General features: G+C 35.5%; 1 protein-coding gene across 4 annotated transcripts in view; it reads left to right on the forward strand.

Annotated features, from left to right (window-relative positions):
• Positions 1-22321, forward strand: part of HIVEP1 (HIVEP zinc finger 1) — a 147359-nt gene that overhangs the window by 65107 nt on the left and 59931 nt on the right. For 3 of the 4 annotated variants that reach the window (XM_053668207.1, XM_053668208.1, XM_053668211.1), the window contains exon 3: positions 11251-11304. The exons of the other annotated variant lie outside the window; for it this stretch is intronic. In XM_053668207.1, the coding sequence (XP_053524182.1) occupies positions 11251-11304 (54 nt within the window). The remainder of the gene's footprint in view (positions 1-11250; positions 11305-22321) is intronic. 4 annotated transcript variants of the gene reach the window in all.

Raw genomic sequence — 22321 nt, forward strand, 5'->3', positions numbered from 1 at the left:
CTGGGAATATCACAAGTCACAGCTGTTTGCTGGGTCTCTGTTAGAAAATTGAAATATCAGAATATTATTTACCCCAAACTGGTATTTCAAGCACTTAGATCTAGAAAAATGTAGTTGCATTCTTTCCTTCCAGTCTTCTGTGCCTCTAAATAGTCTTCTTTTTACCCAAAAGGGGTTCAGATAGTTATTTCCAGCATTTTCCTCCTCTCACACTTGTAATCTTTGTCATCTTTTTTTTTCACTTCTTGAGGTATATATAGATTTGTATCTACAGTAGTTTTGAGATCACAGAACAGAACCAATGAAACAAATAGGAAGTATCAAGATATTATTTACCCCAGTCCATAGTACAGTCGTCACAGTTCCTGGCAAACTGTGAGCTTTGTCTCCTGATGATGAATGAATGGTGAATGAGCTTCCAGGAGATGAGGCTGTGCCAGAAAGAGCCCCTAGGCCATAGAAGGTGGCAGCATGCAGTTGGTCTGCTAGCAAAGTTCATTATGCTTTATTTCTATATTTTTGCCCTGGGTAAACTTTGTATTTAAGTCTTTGTGTGTGCATGTATGCACGTGTGCATTCATGTGTGTATGCACACACGAGGTGCACACATGTGTATATGTACATATGTGAATCTGTTACTGGGTTAGTGACATAAGTAAATCTGCTGTTTAGCCTTTCAGGATAAGAACACTCTGTTTTCATATTCCTTTCTCTCCCCACCATAGTTACTAAGACTACCTCCTTCCATGCACTACATCAGAAATCCACCAAATGGGGAAAGGAAACCAGCGTTGTCATCTCTAGTAATAATATCTAAACCACAATAGGCAAAGTATTTTAATATGATTGTTAGAAAACTATATTAATCTGTGCCAATTTTCAGTATCTTTTACAATGGTTCATTATGTTCAAATAGTTGTTTTCACTTTTTTTAAACATTGAATTTTCAGGTGGAAATTTATTTTCTAGTTTAGGACTTACATTAAAAATAAACAATAAATCTGTGTTTCGCTATTGCACTTATAACAATATATGCTTTGGCTTTGTTCTTTAGAAATACAATTTGATTGGGCATTCTTAGCCACCAAGTGCACATGGAGCTCTCCTTCCTTATCCTCCTTGGTACCCAGTAATTGGCAGCTCCTTTAATAAGGCAGACAGATAATGTCCCTGCTGCTGCCCCTATTATTTGATAAAAAGTTGCTTCCAGCAGATGACTGATAAGACTTTTTCCACTTTTTGCATTTTATATAATTTTGAATCTTGATCTGACAATATCTGTAATTTGGAGAACATTGATTTTTCACGTTTGGCTGTATGTTGGAATCACCTGGGAAACATTTTAAAATTCTGATTTAATGAGCATGGGGTTCAGCCTCAATATCAAGATGTTTAATGACTTTAATATTATGTGACTCAATATGCAGCAGAATTTTTTTTAACTGTTTGGGTGATATGTACAGGGTCATCAGACTAGGAGCTGGAAGAGCGGCACTAAGGGACTTGAAATTGGGCTGAGTTGCTTTGGCAGCTTTCTAAGGAAGGAGCTTTTCAACTTCAAGCTAAACCCCTTGGCTAGACTCCTTGTGGGCTCCCAAACAGTGTGAGGGCTTTGCTTTGGTTTTTACTTCTTAGGAAATATGTGCTCAACCATGAAAGTCCATGGTCTTCTTAGCAAGACCTTCCAGGGATAAAAAAGTGTAATTACCCCACTTTTAAAAGCACAGAATCTGAGCAGTGGTCTGGCAAGACACAGTTCTCAGCTCTACTGATCAAGGCTAAGTAACTCTGTAAAGTGACACCAGATGATATTAAAGGGACAAAAAATAATTTAAAAGCCTTAGATGGTTTGGTGTGACACATTCATTGTATTTTTATGTACATTTTGTTATTTTCTTGGTCGGTTTTGCTATCAAAGTGATTTTCTTAAGGCAGAAACATTGTGTTTAGTTGATGCATAATTTTAAAAGCATGTCAGAGCTTATATCTACTTTTCTCTTTGCACTATTTTCTCAGAAAATGCTTTCTGAAATGGATATATGAACAATTTTACAAGATTAGGCATTTTAAATTTTATTACGGCTTATTCTATTTCTAATCTTCTTTGCTACTTTTGACTTATTATCATACTAGGTTAGGAGATTTTTCATGTCTTTTATCTGTACCTTACTTCTTAACTTTTCCCATAGCCAGTCTGGATCTTTATACAACCCTTTAAACCTTTTATCGAAAATTGATTACAACCTCTAGACATATTTGTGGGGGGCCCTCAAACACTCAGCTCCCCTCCTCTATTCTTGGTACCTCTTCTCCTTTCTCAGTTCCTTCCTAGCTATTGCCCATCTTGTGTTTTGATTGACCACATGATGGATCATTCTAGCACCTCATCTCACTGAATTCTTTGTCCTTTCTTCTGGAACTATCCAAATATGGCATCCTTCTCCATTTCTTCATACTGGTTTGCCGAACTTTGTTAGAAAAGATAACACTGCTCTGCACATCGGAGCCACAAAAATTCATGGATTTCCACATTCACAGATCCCTGGTTGCCGCTCATCAATGCTTTTGTTTTTCCTTCAAGTGTGTCAGCTCCTCCATTCCCATCCATTACTTTGCCTAATTTCCACCAGTCTCTAAAACCTCTTAAACAAATACTAGACTCCTTTTTCTTTGTAGACAACCATGCTTCTTATCTCAATAATATTTAGATAATTGGCTAGAACTCCCTCAAACTCATTCATCCTTTCTATTAGCAGACTTCGCATCTGATCTGCCGTCCTCCTTTTCTTTCCTTAGGCCTCAGAGAATCACCTGCAGATTGCCCTATTCAAAACCAACCCTCCACCTAGACACTCAGTGTTGTCTTCTACTCTCTGCAGAACTTGCCCCTTCATATCTTGCACTGTTTCTCTCTTTTTATTGGTTCCTCTCTTCGAGTCTATAAACATCTTTGAAAAACACACCAAACCAAACATCCTGCCCTCAGCTATGTTTCTCTCTGATCCCCCACTTCTGTCTTATGGCTAATTTTGGGGGGGGATGCACATTAGAATAAATAACATGATTGATATGATGAAGTATATCTTTTTATATTCATCATTGAAGGTTTTTGTTTTGTTTTTTGCACTAGAGATATGATTTAATCAAATACATTTTGTACATTATTTAGGTTACCTTTTCTCTCTCCCTTGTCCTGTTTGCTGTTACAGCTGATAATAACATGCTTCCTGGTATTGAAATACCTTTGCATACTTATTTGACACCCTTCTTAGTCATGGCTTTCTTACCTTTGAATATAGTTCTTGATGAAGATCGTTGCATCCTGTTCACATGTGAGACTTGTGTGCAGTGTTGATTGTTCTGCCTCTTTGTTCACATTTTGATATAGGATTTTGCCAGCTTTATAAATGGCTCAGAACTCCTTTTGTGTTATCTTATGCTCTGTAATAGTTTAGGAAAGGCTTTGGTTATGAAGTTGGAAAGAATTTGATAAAATCGTCTGGGCCTGCAACCTTTACATCAGGTGATTATGTGTTCCTCTCTGGTAACTATGTCAACTTCATCCATGGTTGTCATTCTAGCTGAGTTTTTTTCTTCCTGGGCAAGTTGAGTGATTTTATGTTTTTCTAGAATTTTTAGTAATCACAGTTTTTAAATTCATTAGCACAGAGTTGAGTCGCTGATATTTTTCACTTTTTCAAGCAATATTTTTCAATTTTAAATATTACTAATCCAGACTATCAGTTTTGATATTACTGTACAGTGTCCTCTTAGCAAAGACTTAGGTCTAGAGGGATGTGCAAAATGTGTAACTTTAAGTTTAAAATGTGTTACTTATAATGGTAGATTTATTTAGCTGATTTAGTGGTGAGCACTAGGATAATATTCATTTAGAAGAGTATCTATAAAGGGTTATGGGTATTGGATGCAGTTTTAACATTACATCATTGTTGTATTTTTAGTCTTATTGAAATAGCTCTGGTAGTTAAAAGTAAGAGTAAGGAGCTTGTACTGATGTGTAATGAGGAGACGTAGGAGTTAGGCTTATTCAGCAGTAAAAATAGTACAGTCACATATGGTGATTTTTTCAATCAGATGGTCTCTTGGTAAATAGAGGAGCCTTTTACAGTTCATTTACAGGACATCCTTCATAGGATTTTATAATTAGCATTTCCACTTTGTGCTTTCGTGCCTAAGTACTGGGGGCGAGTGTTAGAGCGGAAGGGTCGGTCTATCAGAACAGCAAGAAGGAGGGATAAGCTCATAGAATTAAGGTAGAAATTATTATTTATTCCTTTAAAAAATTTATTTTCCAGTTACAGTTGAAATACAATATTGTATTTGTTTCAGGTATAGAACAGAGTGATTAGACATTTATATATCTAATGAAGTGATCACCCCAGTAGGTTAGTACCGTCCTGACATCATACACAGTAATGACAGTGTTATTGACTGTATTCCTTACGCTGTAATTTACATCCCCTGGACTATTTTGATAATGGCAATTTGTATGTAGTCACTTTCAAGATAGAAATAACTCAAATTGATAAATCAAATGGAGTAATATCTAGTCAAGTGCTTTCAGGGTACTTGTGCAATTTCCCAAATGTGTAGTAATCATTTATAATGTTAACAAGGATTCTTAAGTGAAACCACCCAATGCCAGTTTTCAGTGTGGTGCACAGGTATTTCTTTTTCAGAATAGATCAGTTTTCTGTCTGTCATGTGGCACGTTATTGTCAAGGTTTATATAATCAGTAAATTACTCAGGGCCATCATATGTCATTATTCCTGATGTTCAGGTGATGACAGAGAAGGGAGGGACAGGCTCTGAATGAGGGTGTTAAGAGGAGGTGTCCTGAAGGGGGAAGCTTGTTGGAAGGAGGTCACTAGAGAAGGGAAGGTGTGGGAGGGGCCTTCTGGGAAGAGTCTTAGGGATCCGACAGGCCCTGCGGTAGGTGTAACTAAAGCAGGAAAGAAGATGGGGGAGCAGGGAGGCAGAGAGGTTGTGGGATCACAAAGAACGTAGAATGCCACCCAGGGGAATTCGGGCTTTGTATTCACCATCAAATTGATATTAAAGTGATTGTTTGAGGTATACTATAATCTGTAAGCTCATCCAGGAGAGCTGTTGTTTTTTTTCATCTCTAGTTTCTTCTGTTGTACCTGACACAGGGTAGACATTCAGCGTAATGAAAACATACAGCTTTTGTGTTTTCCGCCTAACAGTTTGGTGGGTTGGTCCCCAAAGCTGTGATGTCTTGGATCCCAGGTCTTTCAAGGAGTGGTGTTAGTCATCGGAGATGGTGCAGGAGACTGCACATTCACCATACGGTGACAGTGAGCAGAGAACGTGTGCCTACTGACCATTAGAAGATTGATTCATTAAATAACATTATAAAAATCACCTGGTCTTCTCAGAACCTCAAAAGACAAATTGCGTCTTAAGGGCTCTAAGACAATTTCTTTTTTTATCTCAGTGGTCAGATTATGTTTCCGAAGTACTTTTTTCTTTATTTGTAATGATTTCGGGATGGTGAAAAAATATTTGCCAGTGTTTTGTACAAACAGAAACTTTTATGTATATAAGGCATTATACAAGATTGTTCATAGTCTTTACCATTAACAGATAGTTTCTGTGCTTTATTGGAGGAAAAAAACTGTAAAAAGGTATATACATTTCTAATAGTTGCCGAATCAAAATATAACCTATAATATTAGTACCCTCCTAGCCTGTCACTCTTTTAGATATGGGTCCCTCTGTCTCTTAGGCAAAATTATGGATCCATTCATGTGTTTCTGGGTCTTTTCCAGGTGACAGTCCCAAGTATATTTAGTAAAAATTGATTAACTAGAATACTAACATCTTAATTTAAAAACAGAGCTCATTACATTAAGAATGCTTTTAGGTTTACCAACATGGTGTGAGTGTCCATTTTGAACATGTATTTACTTTTATTTTTAAGCAACAGCAACAGAGGAACTATTTATTTGTAAATGTGTAGTTCTCTGAATTGTTGCCTGAGGTGACAGTGACATTGGGGAGAGCGTGATGGACGATGCGATGCGTCGGAGTCTGAGACCCCATCCTGCACAACCTGCCACCCCCTCCCCAGCCCCCTCTCAAGGCTTATGGTGAAGTCTGTTATTGCTGAGAAGTGTTACCTTTGGTTTGGTAATGGAATAGGGTAAAACAATGTAAAAAAAAAGAGATTTGTTGAGAACTGTTTGTTACATCAATGAGTTTCAGGCTGCAGGTTTACAGATCATTAGTGGGTTGTGAAATCAACGTAGCTGGGCAAGGCAGCATTTTTCATTTCTATCCTTATAGAAAGTCGAATGTGGGTAAGTTTATTTCTGATTGTATATGCACATATATAAGCATGTATAATTGGTTAAAGTGTAAAATATTTTTTGCTCTGGGTCATAATAAAAAATGGTAAATATTACTTTTAAAAATTAATAAATGCCTTGTGTAAACCAGTTAGAGGCACATAATAAGTGACTACTTAATCTGTAATTTTGAAAACCTTATATTTTAGCAGGAGAATCATAAAGCAGAGGTTAAATATAAACAGGACTTTTATTAAAATTGAAGCAAAGCTTATAATAATAGCTGTTTCTAAGCTCTCTACTTGGAGGCCATGCTGCCTGTAGAACTGGAGCTCCAGGTTAAAGAATTGAAGAGGAGCAGTGGAGAGAGACGTGAATCAGCTGTCTCTCGCAAGCCCCCTGCCCGGGACCGGCCTACTACCCCAGGCACATGCCCAGTCAGAGGAGCTAACCAGCGACCTTTTGGCTTGCATGCTGGTGCTCAGTTCACTGAGCCACACCAGCCAGGGCGAGAAAAAAGGCAACTTAATTGAAAAATTAAAAAATGAAGATTAGATTTTTATGATCAAATGATCATTAAATTCAGGTTATTTTTGGAAGAATTTGTTATATTAAAGCACAAACAGAAGGTGGCCAAACCTTCAATATACTAAATAAATAACAGCTATTCTTTAGATGTGTTTTTGTGAATTTTTGTTGCCTTGAGCCACAATTGATTCTATTGATAAAAACTTTATTACCTAATTCCAAACTATGTATACTTAAACTCTTAAACACAGTTATTACTACTATGACTATATATAACATATATTATGTGTCAAGTTTGGACAAGCTGTTGACATGGAAATAATAGTGATTTTCTCTTATGTTTCTCAAGGACTATGTATTTAACTTATGTGATGTGTTTATTTACATATTTAGTGTCTACAGTGTACTTCGTTTTATTTTAAAAAGTAGACCTTGTCCCTTTGTTACTTATTTTAATATAGATTTCATCCATGTATTTGCTATTTTTCTCTTTGAAGTAACATTACTATTGAATGCGGGATCCGCTTTCTGCATTTAATATGTATTTTTTAGTACTGTTTTCATTCTCACTCATTTCATGAGAAAAATAATGTGTAAATAAGAAAAATTATATTATTTCTAAAGACGTCACTATTCATAAATCTTTTTAAAAAACCCTTACCTAAGGGTATGTTTACTGATATTTTTGGAAGGGGAAAGAGAGACAGAGAGAGACATTGATTGCCTGCGTCCTGTGTGCTCCCTGACTGGGATCACATCACAACCTAGACATGTGCTGTCACCAGGAATTGAACCCACAACCATTTATGGGATGGTACTCTAACCAAGCCACCTGGCCAGAGCTCTGTTCATAAATCTTTTATTTAAATTATATTTTATTGTTTATGCTATTACAGTTGTCCCAAATTTCCCCCCTTTGTCTGCCTTTACCATTCCTTCTCACTCAGGCAATCCCTGACCATTGTCCATGTCCATGGGTCACGCATATATGTTCTTTGGCTACTCTGTTCCTTATACTCTACTTAACACCCCCACAACTATTCTGTAACATTACAATTTGTACTTAATACCTTCACTTTTTTCACCCAACTCCCTGACCACCCCCTCTAGTCTGGCAGTCATCAAAATGTTCTATCTATGATCCTGTTTCTGTCCTGCTTGTTTGTTTATTTTGTGTTTTAGATTCAGTTGTTAATAAGATACGTATTTATTGCCATTTTATTGTTTGTATTTTGGATCATCTTCTTAAAGAAGACCATTTAACATTTCATGTAATGCTGGTTTGGTGATGATGAATGAACTCCTTTAGATTTTCCTTTTCTGGGAAGCTTTTTATCTGTCCTTTGAGTCTGACTGATAAATTTGCTGAGTAGAATAATCTTGGTTGTAGTTTCTTGCTTTTCATCACATTGAATATTTCCTGCCTCCCCATTCTAGCCTGAAAAGTTTCTTTTGAGAAATCAATTGACAGTCTTATGGGGGCTCTGTTGTTGGTAACTAGATGCTTTTCTCTTGCTGCTTTTAAGATTCTCTCTTTATATTTAACCTTTGGCATTTTAATTATGATGTGTTTAGTATGGGCGTTTCTGGGTTCATGTTGTTTGAGACTCTGTGCTTCTTGGAATTAATTGTATGTCTATTTCCTTCACCACATTAGGGAAGTTTTCTTTGATCATTTTTTTTCAAATAGATTTCCAATTTCTTCTTTCTCTTCTCTTTCCAGCACCCCTATGATGCTAATATTTGAATGCTTAAAGTTATTCATGGGGCTGTGTACACTATCATCGTTTTGGATTCTTTTTTCTTCTTGATGTTCTGATTGGGTTTTTTTTTGCTTCCTTATGTTCCAAATCATTGATTTGATTCTCAGCTTCATCCACTCTAGTGTTGATTTCCTTTAAATTGTTCTTTATTTCAGTTAGTATGTCTTTTGTTTCTGACTGGATGTTTTTTATGCTGTCGAGGTCCTCACTAAGTTCCTTGAGCATCCTTATAACCAATGTTTTGAATGCTGCATATGATAGATTGCTTTTCTCTATTTTTAATTCTTATTCTGGAGTTTTGATCTGTTCATTCATTTGGGCCATGTTTCTTGGGCCATGCCATTTTGACAGCCTCCTTGTTTTTGTTTTTATGTATTAGGTAGAGGTACTATGTCTCACAGGCTTGATAGAGTGGCCTAATGTAGTAGGTGTTCTGTAGAGCCCAGTGGCACAGACTCCCCTATTATCCAATCTGGGTACTCAAGGTGTACCCACTGTGTGGGCTGTGTACACCCTCCTGTTGTAGTTGAGCCTTGATTACTGTTGGCATGTCCGAGGTCACCCAACACCTGTGTTCTGTCCAGGGTCACACAGCATTAGCTACAAAGCCATCTCAAGATAGCTATTACTTTGCTGGGCTTAGAGGTGTCCAGGTGAGGCCAGGGTCTGAACTGAAGCTGGCTACTGTTAGCGCCAGTCCTGGGACCACTTAACAAGAGGTACCAGGCTCACTGAAGCATGAGCCAAGACAAACCATTCCTATGGAAAAATCACTGGAAACAGCTTGGGTGGGCTTGAAAGTTCAGTGTGGCAGGACCTCCAAGAATCACCGGGGTGGAACAAACTGTGAGCCAAGTTGATGGAGTCTCAGATATGGTGCCTGCCTCTTAGGCCTTGTTGTGTGAGGGCTCAGAAAAGGAATAGTGACCTCTGCCAGCACTTCTATCTGGGAGAAAACTGCCTCTCAGCTCTTACCTGTATGCTGGACACTGATGCCTTTCAATCTGCTGCCTTTGAGCTGGAGCTCAGAAAGGAGTAAGTCCAAGGGAGTCTCTGTGTGGGTCCTTTTAAAAGAATTGCCTGGGACTCTAGTAGTTTGTGTTCCACAGCCTCAATCCCCACTGGTTTTTGCAGCCAGAAGTTATAGAGACTTATCTGATATCCTGGCACTGGAACTCAGGGCTGGGGAGCCTGGTGTGTGGCGGGACCCCTCAGTTTCAAGATAGCCTTTTTTGTTTTTTTCCCGTGGGACCAGTCCATTCCATCTCCACCCTTCCTACCAGTCTTGCTGTGGTTTCTTTAATTCCGTAGTTGTAGTGCTTTCATTCAGCTCAATTTCTGATGGCTCTGAATGATGGTGGTTCTATAGTTTTGTTGTAATTTTGACGTGGTTGTGTAAGGAGATGAGCCATGTTTGCCTATGTTGCCATCTTAACTGTAAGTTTCTATTTATAAATCTTATTTTGAATCTAATACTTAGGAGGAAGCAAGTAAGTCACCGCTGTGAGGAATGCATTTGTCAGGATGAAAATTGTAGTTATTTTTGACCTTCGCTGATATGTAGTGTCTAATATTTCAAGCTTGCTTGTTTTCTTTATTTGGCTCTGCCCCTCTGACTTGATTTGACACACTGGGTGGATCAGCATACAATTGAAAGAATTCTGATCAGTAATTCAGAGGTTCTCTGAATTTCTGGCTTTTTCAACGAGAATAATGGGGGAAGAGGCAGGTAGACCAAAGTTTAAAGGGCCTGTGTGGGATCTGTGCTTTTTATTTATTTGGGGAAGGATGTCATTTTGGGAATTACCATTTTCCTGGCTGGTAGTGGTATTAGGTTTATCATTGGAGATTGTTTTGGGGCTGATTGTGTATGCCAGAAGGTATACGTGACTAAAGTACCAATATTTTGAAAGCATTTAAACTATACTTCCGTGGACTATCTAAAATACTGTAAAATTATCGATATTGTATTTTAGTACAAAATAGTATCTTGGGTGTTTAATAACTTTTATAATTAGTATATAGACCACTGTATTTAAACTTGGAATTGGTCACTGTCATACTTGTCAAATATGTCTATCCTCATAAAATTTTAATTAATTGTTTCCAAAATAGAGCGTGATAATTTATAGAATCCAGTTACACCCAAAGCCTCAGATCAGAAAGCTGCAGGCCGTCACCCACAATACACTCCTTTTCCTGCGCCTTTCCTTCAGCAGCCCCCCCACCTCTCTGCTAGTTACTGCTTCTGGGTTACACCTCATCTTTCAAAACCTTATGCATATAAAACAGTTCTGTAGTCATTAGTTATTTTAAAGAATAGCAATAAACACTTATTCTCTTAGTTTTTATAGAGCAGGACTTCTGGGGTGGCATAGATGGGAGGTTTGGCTTGGAGTTTCTCATGATATAGTCACTAGTTATACAGAGTATCTCTTTAATGCAGTATAATTTCAAAAGGGAATATATCATTACTTTAATAGTTTATACATTTTGTTTGATAAATCATTCAACAAATATTTATTCCTGTGTATCAGGAACTGTTTATAGAAAGTATGTTTGTTTTACTGTAGTAGTATTTGTAAAAGTAATGAGCTGATTTATAAATTTTCTTTATTTTTCTTAGATAAAATTGAAGAAGCACAAAAAGAACTTAATGGGGCAGAAGTGTCAAAAAAAGGTAAATTAAAATCAACCCCAATTTAAACTTTATTCTTGCAGAGATTCCTCTACAGATGTAGCATTTACTAAATCAGTGGAAGCAAATGACACAATTAAAATTCACTTTAAATTAATTAATACCTAAAAATATATGGACTTTGCTTTATGAAGTGTTTTAGCTACATAGCCTACTTTATAATTGTTTCCCATGTGTTAATGTGTTGCTATATTGCTGATGGGAGTGTGGTGGTTGTAGGAGTGGAAGCACAGGCAGGAGTGGAGGCTGCTGCAGCTTCTTTGAAAGCCTTGTGTGTGAGACTGTCGCACCGCGATAAGAAAACCAGGAGACTGGGTGCTGATGGCCATGTGTCTGTATGTTCATGTGATGCACTGTATTTTTGAAATGACAAAAACCTAAGACAACTAAAATAACCTAAATGCTGGTCAGTGGAGGAGTAGTTGAAAAATAACAGTAAATTCATATGTTGGGATGTATTTCAATTGACTGATAATTTGTTGCTAAATGAGAAGAATGAAATTGCATTATAGCATGTAAAATTACAATTTTTTGTTCACTTGAAAGCACATGCACGCACGTGTGTGCACACACATCCTTATGTAGAACTTGATAAAGCTCAAAGGGATTTATGTACAGATACCTAAACAATGTTGTAAGGAAAGTGATAAATTTTTATTTGCATGTCTTTGTGTTCTTTTGCTAGTTACAGTTGGTATAATTTTGCTAGTTACTTTGCATTCTTTTTCTACTTCTGAAATATAAGAAGTTTAAAGGCAAAAATTGGTTTTCATGATAGAAAGCATACTAATTATTTGTCCAGGTTGTAGGAAAAAATACATTCAGTGTAGAAAGGTCTGTGGGGAGGGGAAGACAATGAGGGATATAGTTTACTCATTATCTGTTAATGAGTAAAATTGGTTAAGACAATATAAAGGTTTTTTCATGGCATTTATATTTCATGATTTTTAAAATTTGTTTCTGTTATATCTTCTAACTACAGTGGAATATTTTGACAGAGTAAATTAGGCATGTAGGATTTCAGTTGAAAGTCTTTCTCTTAAGTGTCTTTTAAATCTAGTTAAGTTCCTAACTGTTGGTTTTAGTGGGTATAATTTCTGCTTGTCCAGGTTCTCCTTGGACCAGGCTATGAAACCTCCAAGATTGTTTGGGGTTGGTATGAATAGTTAGGCTATGAGGTACAGCAACCTTAAAGACATGTGTCCTTCTTCTCCTCTGTCCTCTCCTCCCAGGCCTTTCTTCCAAAAAATCTATCAAAGGTCCCTATCATATATGACCCTTCAATGACATTCTTGTAGAAAAGCAAGTCTAGAAAGAGCCAAGATATCACCAAAGCCATGCTGTCCCTTTGAGAGGTTGACTAAAGATCCGTTCCCTGCATGGCTGTAAGTAGTAGCATTTAAGGTACTCAGGCTATGACAGATCTTAAACTTCGGTTTTTCAGAGTCAGCCTTTTTTCACATCTAGTAATGGTTTAGAGCTGCTTCAGGTAGCAAAATAAATGTGTGCTTGCCTTCCTTTTCCTTCTTTCTCACCCTGTGGCAAAGAGTTTTTGAGAACAGTGAACTAAATGCCTAATAGGAAGGAGGAAACAGAACAAAGGTTATAGAAAAAGAAAATGGATAATGAGGTTTAGAATAATCTAGTGGGCTTCATTTGGCAGGCTACACTTACATAAGATCTCGGATAAATACCAAATGAGCATTGTTCTGTGCAATTCACTGCTTAGAATTACTATTTGGCCTTCATTTTTACGTACATGTTCTAGGCAAATTGAAAATAAAATAGTTTTCCTTTTCAATATAATTAAGGAATATTTATCAGTTTGTGTTTAACAACATAAGATGAAAATTTTCAGTAATAATGTCAAGATTTCTCAAATCTTTGCTTGTAGAATGATTTTGTTAAAGGAAGTTTATTTCTTCCTTTGAAGAAATACTTAAAAATTTAAAGTTATTTGTTGTTTTTATTGATTAAAATGATTCATCTAGGAAGGATTGATTACTTTTTCACTATTTTCCCACATGCCTTTATTTCCCTCTGCAAGTCTGACTTTTTTTTATGCCTGGCTTTTTTTCTGCAGTGCCCACAGACAGCTCTAGGGCTTTGTCTCCATTGTGCACTGTGGTCCTTCACTTACTGAAGGTTTTCTCTCCCCTCTTCTCTTTTGGTGACCATTTGGTCAAGTAACTAATTTATCTTCAGAAGCACTTAACATAATGGTAGGCTCATGTTAAAACTTTTTTTCTCATTGATAGATTAAAATAGATGTCTTTCCTGTTTTCTAACATTTTAAGGAAAGATTAATCTGCTTGTAATATGGTATCAAAATAACTTCTTTTGCTCATTATACACCAACAGCATATGGAAGTGCACTAAATTATGTTAGTGTACTTTATTCTATTTTTCTGCTTATGAGTGAAAATCAGATGACTTTCATTTACGTATTTCTATTTTAATCAATTTGGGGGAAAATACAGCATGCAACAGCCATATAGTTCTCCATATTGTCATAATATTCTTCCATACAGTGCTATTTACTTGTCCTTAACATCCATTGTGCTTGACACTATTTCTAAAGTTTTGGTTCAGGCTTTAAGTAAGAGAGTAAATGTCACAGATGTACTAATAGGAGCATAAGTGGAAGATAAACCGGAAAGAAATAGATTTACTAGAACTTTCTGTCTCTTGAATAGGCTTTAATTTTAACACTTTGGTTTAAATTTTGTCATACAATCTTTGAAACATGAATTAATCTATGTAAGATATGAAACTGTAAAGCAAAGAATAGCGTGGTAATAACCTTTGATTCTAGCAATTGTCATGTTGCTAATACTGTTGCATAAACCTGTTGCCTGTCATGATTGCTGGCCACTGTCTGTGCTGTAGAGGTGTTCATTGTCCTCAACTTAGTGGTCATCATTTTAGTGCTTCTTAAATTACTTACGTATTCTTAAATAATATACTTTTTAGCTTTGGCTGAGTTTGAGCTTGAATAAAATTATGTAATTGTGACAGTTTTTTCGGTCAACATTGTTGCTAAGATTCGTGCAGGTTGTTGGTTGTATTGAATAGCTGTTTCCTTTCACTGCTGAATAATACTTCATTGAGCAAAACAGTTTGTTCCCCTGTTCTCTTGTTGATAGATTCGAGTTATTTCTGCCTTTTTGTTGTCACAAACAATGCAGCTGTGAATATTCTCATACCGTGGGAATGTAGATACTCAGCTTCATAATTTTATGCTAAATTATTTTCCAAAAACTTTTTTTGGAAACATTACATTCCCATCATCAGAGTCTAAGAAATCACTTTGTGCTCTTCAGTACTTGGTATTATCTGTCTTTTAAACTTTTTTCTAGTTGAAAGGGTATAAAATATTATTTTGTTTAGCTCTTGATTTATTTTTCCCCAAATGCTAATAATGTGAAACATGTCTTCACTTGCACTTCTTGAAATACTTACTGGTATCTTTTGTACCTTTAAAAGATCTTACTATATTTTTTACAGTAACCCTTTATCCACTTTATGTTTTAGTTGGGCTTAATTTAAAAATATATATATTTATTTATTTTTGGAGCAAGGGGAAAGGAAGGAGAAAGAGTGGGAGAGAAACATCAATGTGTGGTTGCCTCTCATGTGTCCCCTACTGGGGAACTGGCCAGCAACCCAGGCATGTGCCCTGACTGGGAATTGAACCAGCAACCCTTTGCTTCACAGGCCCGTGCTCAATCCACTGGGCTACACCAGCCAGCGCAGCTTAATATTTTTCTTTCTTTAAAGCACCTGTTTAGTAAAGAGAAGTTCTTGATTTTAAAATTGTCAATCTATCTTTTTCTTTTATGATTAGTGTTTTTTGTTGGCATTTTTTGTTTGTCTTAAGAAAGTCTTTCTTACCATAAGGTCTTACATATTTTTCCTGTTTTCTTCTAAAATCTTTCATATTCACATTAAAAATTAATCTGGAGTTGATTTTTAAAAATATGTGAGTGAGGGTTCCAGTATCTTTTTTTTATCAAATGGATAATCATTTGTTTCTGAAACATTTATTGAGTAGCCTCTCCCTTATCTCTGTTTCATATTAATTTTCTCTGAATGTGTGGGTTTGTGTCTTGCTCTCTACTCTGTTCTGTTTGTGCATGGGTGAATATCATATCATAGTGTGTTAATTACTATCCTTTTATTGTATAATACACAGCAAAACAAATTCTTACTATTATTCTTTTTCAGGAGTACTTTAACTCTAGTTTTTTCAGGAGTAGTCTAGTTTTTTCCTTATTCATTTAAATTTTAGAATCAGCTTTTTAAGAAACTTGTTGGAACTTTGTTTGAGATCACATTGAATTTGAAGCAAACTAACTATAGTCACAATTTTCAGGCTTCCTATTCATAAAGATAGCATATTTTTGATACTTGTATTTTCTTTATATCTCACAATTTTTTCATATGTGTCTTAGTTTATTGGATTTAATTCTTGGGCCTTTATTTGTTGACGTTATTGATTGTATGAATGTGTGTGTGTGTGTGTGAGAGAGAGAGAGAGAGAGAGAGAACGCATTTTCTAGCTCTTACTGAATAGAAACGCACATATTTTTGTATATTCATCTTATGTCCAACAGCCTGGCTAAACCCATCCATTCTGAAAATTTGTCTGTAGATGCCTTAGAAGTTTCTTGTAAACAGTCATGTCAACTAGGAGTAATGAAAGCTTCATTTCTTTCTTTTACAATTATTGTTTCTGTTATTTTCCTTGTTTTATGTAGTTGGTTCCAATGGAATGCCAACAAAATGGTAGTGTTGGCATCCTTGACTTGTTCCTGATTTTAAGGGAATTTTTCTAATATTTTACCATTAAAATACATATTTGAAAATGTTTTTATGGGAGGCGGGTTCAAGATTTTTTGTTTAATAGTTTAAAAGGTTATTTCTATTTTTATGAGATTTTAGAATATCTTAATGGTCTCCTTTTAAAATCAAATTTTTTTCATATATAAAGACAATCTTATGGTCTTTCTTTTATTCTAATGTTTAAACCTCACTTGCATTTTTTAATACAACCAATTTAGTCTTGATGTTTAATCTTTTTAAACATGTTGCTACATTTGATTTGTTGTTATGTGTTGAATTCTGTATTCCTATTCAAGAGATACTGGTCTGTAATTTTACTTGCCTGATTTGTGTTGAGTTATCTGAGAACTGTGTCCTCCCGATTTCCATGGAAGTGTTTAAAATTGAAATGATATAGACATGTCGATTTTGACTTTTGAGAGGGGTTGAGGGAGATTTTTAAGTACAAAGTCAATGTATTTAATGATATGGAACTATTCAAACTTCTTTTTCTGTCTTCAGCCAAATAGTAAATTATATTTTTCTTATATTTTATCCATTTTATTAACTATTTGTATTTGTCGGCAGAAAGTCATTCATGCTGTTCTCTTACTCTGCCTCCATTGTTGTCGGATCTATAGTTACAGCTTCATCTTTCACCATTAACGTTCATTTGTGTTTTTCCTCTCTTGATTACTTTTGCAAGAGGTTTGTTTCACTCCCTTTTTATTATACCAACTTCTGATGTACTTGATACTCTCTTGTATAATCCATTTCAGTTTTGTTAAATTTTGTTCTTATCTTTCTTTGTTTTTTCTTTGGTTTTATTTTGTTACCAAATTTTATAAATTGGAAACAGAGCTTATTCATTTTTAAGCCTTTATTCTTTTCTATTGGAATCACTTAAAGCTATAATTTCTTCCTAACTATTGCTTTAGTTCTGATACACATTGTTTCATACTGGCTACTCATACATTTCTATGCTGGTTTCTTCTTTAACCATCTTGGTAAACTGTTTTCCCTACATGGTTGGGGCTTTTATTTTTGTTTTGGTTACTGATTATTTTTACTTAATTGCATTGTTATATTGTTTTTAAAACCATTTTGTAATTTTAAATTAATTTTCTTTGGTTCTGAATACTGTGTAAAAAATATCTCAAGAAATGTTCTACAAAAGATTCTTAGTTTTATGTTGGGAATAGAGAATCTAGCATTTTCAGGGAAATTCACTATTTTACAAAGGTTAAAAAGCTGAAGTTAAAAGTGTTAAATAACATTTCCCCGGGGGATGCAATCAGAAAGTGACCCAAGTGCTGCCATGGCCCCGTCTTGGGCTGTGCTGTTGCAGTGCAGCACTGCACTGTTGGTGCATCATGACTGGGTGAGAGCCATGGTCCAGTGATGGTTGAATCTGTAATGCAGTTAAGTTAGTCCTGTTCTGAATTACCATTACAGTGACAAGATTATGATAACAGTCACCTTCTTTAACAAGGTTGTGATGATTCAGGAGAGAATAGGATTCAGACAGTGGGTTTGGAGAAAGGTGGAGATTTTAGGTCAGGTTGCATTGGGATTTTTCACACTATTCCCTCTCAAACAGCAAAATCCTGCACTCTCCCCCATAATACCAGTAGTTTCCTTTCAGTAGCTGTGATATTACTCTGACATCAGATACTCCAGCCACCAGAAAGTTTTTATTTAAAAGACAATTTCTGTTAGTAATTTATTTCACCATGTATTTGAGAGTAATAGGTCCTAAATATAAGTAGATTATATGGCCTAAGAAAGACAGTAAGGAATCTGTACTGCTGAAATAACTCAGTGATATTCAGAATTGCCACAAAGAGTCAGATGACAAGTAGGATTTTTGTTAACATAAGCATAATTGATGCCCTGGAATCATTCTCCTGTAACTGGGGAAGCTTGAGGGAAGTTAGGTTCCTATGTAGAACTAGACTGGCAATTCAGAAGTGAGAGTGACAGACTAATGGGGAGCAGAAAACTAGATCATGAACTCCAATTGGTGTGTAAATAAGCAAGCTAGAATTTGTTTACCTGTTTTCCTTTAAATTTCATATAGGGTATTAAAAACAAATAAAGCCGGCCCTGGCTGGCGTAGCTCAGTGGATTGAGTGCAGAACTGCGAACCAAGGGATCTCGGTTCGATTCCCAGTCAGGGCACATGCCTGGGTTGCAGGCCAGTTCCCAGCAGGGGACACATGAGAGGCAACCATACATTGATGTTTGTCTCCCTCTCTCCTTCCCTTCTCCTCTAAAGATAAATAAATAAAATTTAAAAAAATGAAGCTGATTTGGAATAATATTTTATGTTAATAAAGTTATGCTTTAATACCAATGATATTCTCTTCCTTAAGAATTCTGCCAAGCATACTTAAGAAAATACAAGAGCATGCTCTTATAATTAGGGGTGATGAAGTCCTTCCTAAAGTGAGACTAAAGTTAAGGTAACATGATACAATAGGTGGAGTGATGTTTTTATTAAATTAAAATAAAGGATATTAATATAATATAAAATGTTTTAAAACATCCTGGTAGAAAGTATGTGCAGAAGAAAACCTGACTGGATTATTTAAAATGCATTAAATTTAGAAGGACATTAACAATTTAAAAAATGAAGGCTTACCTTGGTATAGCCACATAAAAATGTTCATAAATTCTTAATATTAAATGCTCTAGAAAAGTCGTAGTTTTTTTGTAAAGTTGTCACTTCATTCCTTTACTCACTAAATTTTTATTATGCATTAGCCATTCTTTTTAGCCCTGACAAATAAAAGCTTAAACTCAGTTTTTGTCCAAGTTATCATAAAATCTGAATTGGTAGAATCAAAATTCATGAGTTTTTTTTATAGACCAGCAGCAGCCTTGACAAATTTCCCTTGGGAACAGAGCAGCAGTGTCTGTTGTTTATAAAAGAAAGTCATCTCCTTCTAATATCACTTGGAATTTCAATTTTAAATATTCACTCTTGTGAAGTGTTCTATTGGTGTAATAGACAATGCTAGTCGCTTTGATTACAGGGAACTTAGTATTGTTTTCATTGTTGTGCCATGTGTATGAGTTAGAGGTGTCATGCATCAGCCCTGTCAGTATTCTGAGATTTAAGAATACCAAATCTCAAGAGACTACTGCCTTTCAGATAGTCTGTGACAGCTTTATAGAAGATGATTTACATAATTATAAATAAACAAAGCATTTTTAGTACATTAATGTCTTTAAATATTCTGTCCTCATGGTATTTAAATGCAAAACACAAAAACATTGCTTCCTACAAAATATGAGAGGTTAAAATTCTTAGTATTTTCTAACAGTGTTACTGATTACTGTTCATTCATTGAGTAATCATTTATTAAATCATAGATGTAAATAGCCCTCAAGATTTTATTTTTATATGATTTGTCCTATAAAATCTTGAGAGCTTTTTAAAGGATTGCATCCTTTGTACTTTCATAGCATATTCCATTGTCTTCAAAATGCTAGTGACTGGGAGGTCCGCACTGATTTCATGCACCATTTACAAAGGGAGACTGTCACTGCCAGTGAATTCATGACACAGTGCTCTTGCAATCGATTAGGAGATGCATCCTGATTTTAGGGAGATTAAAATGTTCAAAACACATTTTTTTTTGAGATTCTGTGAAGTATGTATTCATGTCCAGTGCTTTCATTTTTTGACAAGGGAGATGAAGTAGTTTTCAGGTAGCAATGTGTGGATTTGAGTGGCTTTGAAGACTGTCCTTAAGAAGTGTGAAAAACAAAGCAGTGGGTCTTATTCTGTGGGTTCACTTGGGGATTCAAGGGACCAGGGAAAGAAAACAGGTTATCTTCAACTTAATTCTCTTCACTTTTGAGATAACTGATCTCATGCGTTTGCCTTGGTATTTTTTATATAAATAAGTGACTTCAAAGGATAAAGTGTTTTGCTGTTGATTTACTTGGGCTTTTCTCCAGTTTTGCTGCTATAATCTATATGCATGACAAAAGGGAAAAAAGGCAAAAGATTAAAAGAAAAGGAGACAAACTGAGATATGTATTGCCTTATACGTAGAGACTCATTATTTTTCACTTTTGGTCACATCAGAGATGACAGTAGATGTGTTGTATGAAATTGAGGAATGTGATTCTAGGGAAGAAAGAATAGAAAATAAAAGCAAGGGGAGGCAGAATAAATTGAAGATAGATGAACAACAGGGAGGAATTCTAGAAAATACATTTTAAAAAATATAAAAGCCAACAGTCATGAAAATAACAAAGTACCATTTTCACTGAAATGTATTATTTGGTTAAACCATTTTACTATTCAGAGTGTGTTTTGTTGGCCTAAGCATTATGTAAGAAGAATATCAAATTTTGTAAGACAATTCAGAGTTTTGTTCTCACCATCAACCATGGGATATACAATTAACTGTTTCATTCAAGAAAAGATTTGGAAGCAGCAAATGAGATTCTGTGATGAGTGCAGAATGGTAGGAGGAGGACTGGAGAAGATTTAAATGAGAACAAATGTATGTGGTAACATTTATACATACTCTGATGTTTAGTTAGTGGGAAAATAGATTTGACCAGACTGTGTAACAGATTATATTGGGAGTACAGCACATTGCATGGAATTGTGACCAGGTATGTTGATAGTGGTGTGTTTATTTCTGGAGACCTACCACTTAGCATGCACTTAGCCACATAGAAACTGTTGAACAAAATCTTTTAATGGCTTCCTGTGGCTTTCACTATGAAAACGAAGCTCCACAATAGCGCCTGTGAGACCTCATTTCACTAAGCTCCTCTCCTCACCCTCTCACCCCTGCCACACAGGTCTCACGATTCCTCCAATTCAGTTTGTCCACTGTCCTATCCTGTACCCTCTAAGAGTTTCTGGTGCTCTAGACAGTAGGCACTTGGAAAATATTTATTGAATTAATAAAGATGGATGGGTAGATGATTATGGGGAAGGACAGAAATTATTTTATATATAGCAGACAGGACTTTTCAATAATATGTACTATTTTATTTTTCAAGTATGTTTAAATAGATATTTTTATTTCTGCTCTCACCTAGATTGCATATCTGAAGTTTTTTCATTATATTCAATTATCTGTATAATTTTTAATTGTATATATCTGTGGTAATATTTGCAAACATTTATGTAAGTCTCTCTGACAAAAATAAAAGCTTAAGCCCTGGCCGGTGTGGCTCAGTGGATTGAGTGCTGGTCTGCACTCAAGGGTCACTGGTTCATTCCCAGTCGGGGCACATGCCTGGGTTGTGGACCAGGTCCCCAGTAGGGGAAGCATGAGAGACAACCACACATCGATGTTTCTCTCCTTCCTTTCTCCTCTCTCTAAAAATAAATAAATAAAATGTTTAAAATAAATAGATAAAAGCTGCATTCTTTCACCTTTAATAGAGAGACTATGAATAGCTACTAAAAATGAGTTTTTTCTTTTGATTTTATCTGAGCACTAAGATTAAGATGATTGGTATAATTTAATAGAATAATATCTTAATTAACCCATAGGAAAAATCAACGTTCTGAAGAACAAAGAAACTTTCTTAGAAAAACTACCAAGTATTTTGGAATCTTTCTAATGAAAGTGAAGCAAAAAGATATAAATTTGAATAATCATCACGGCAGAGAAATATGACTTGTATGCTGTAAACTTACTGTTTGAATTCAAGTCTGAATCAGCCTTCCACCATGTGATCTTCTTAAACCTGCAAAAATGCATCAGAATAATTGGTTTTATTATAAATGTCTGGTTTTTTGTTAGCAATATTCAGATTTTTACCTTTTGTTTCTCCAACAGACTTTTTTTTTTTTTTTACAAATCATAATATAAGACATTAGGACAGGTTATAAAAATTAAAAATATACTTACTTCATAATTCCTCATCTCAATTGTTGCCTTTTTTTTTTTTTTTAAACTGTCTTTGCTAACCTGGGTAGAACATAGCCACAGGGGATCTGTCTGGAAATACAAGGTTGTTCTTATCACTGTGAGATGCTTTTTAGAAGTAAATCAAAAGTACTTGTCAGAGGGTAAATGAGAGGGTTAACATAACAAATGCAATAAAGTATATACTTGCTGTTCTTCTCCTAGTGAGCCCTTTAAAAGACGTAAGGTATGTACAGTAATAATTATAACACTGTATTGTTGGG

The sequence above is a fragment of the Artibeus jamaicensis genome, unplaced genomic scaffold, assembly GCF_021234435.1.
Source record: "Artibeus jamaicensis isolate MK-2021 breed Jamaican fruit bat unplaced genomic scaffold, CSHL_Jam_final contig_482, whole genome shotgun sequence".
NCBI lineage: Eukaryota > Metazoa > Chordata > Mammalia > Chiroptera > Phyllostomidae > Artibeus > Artibeus jamaicensis.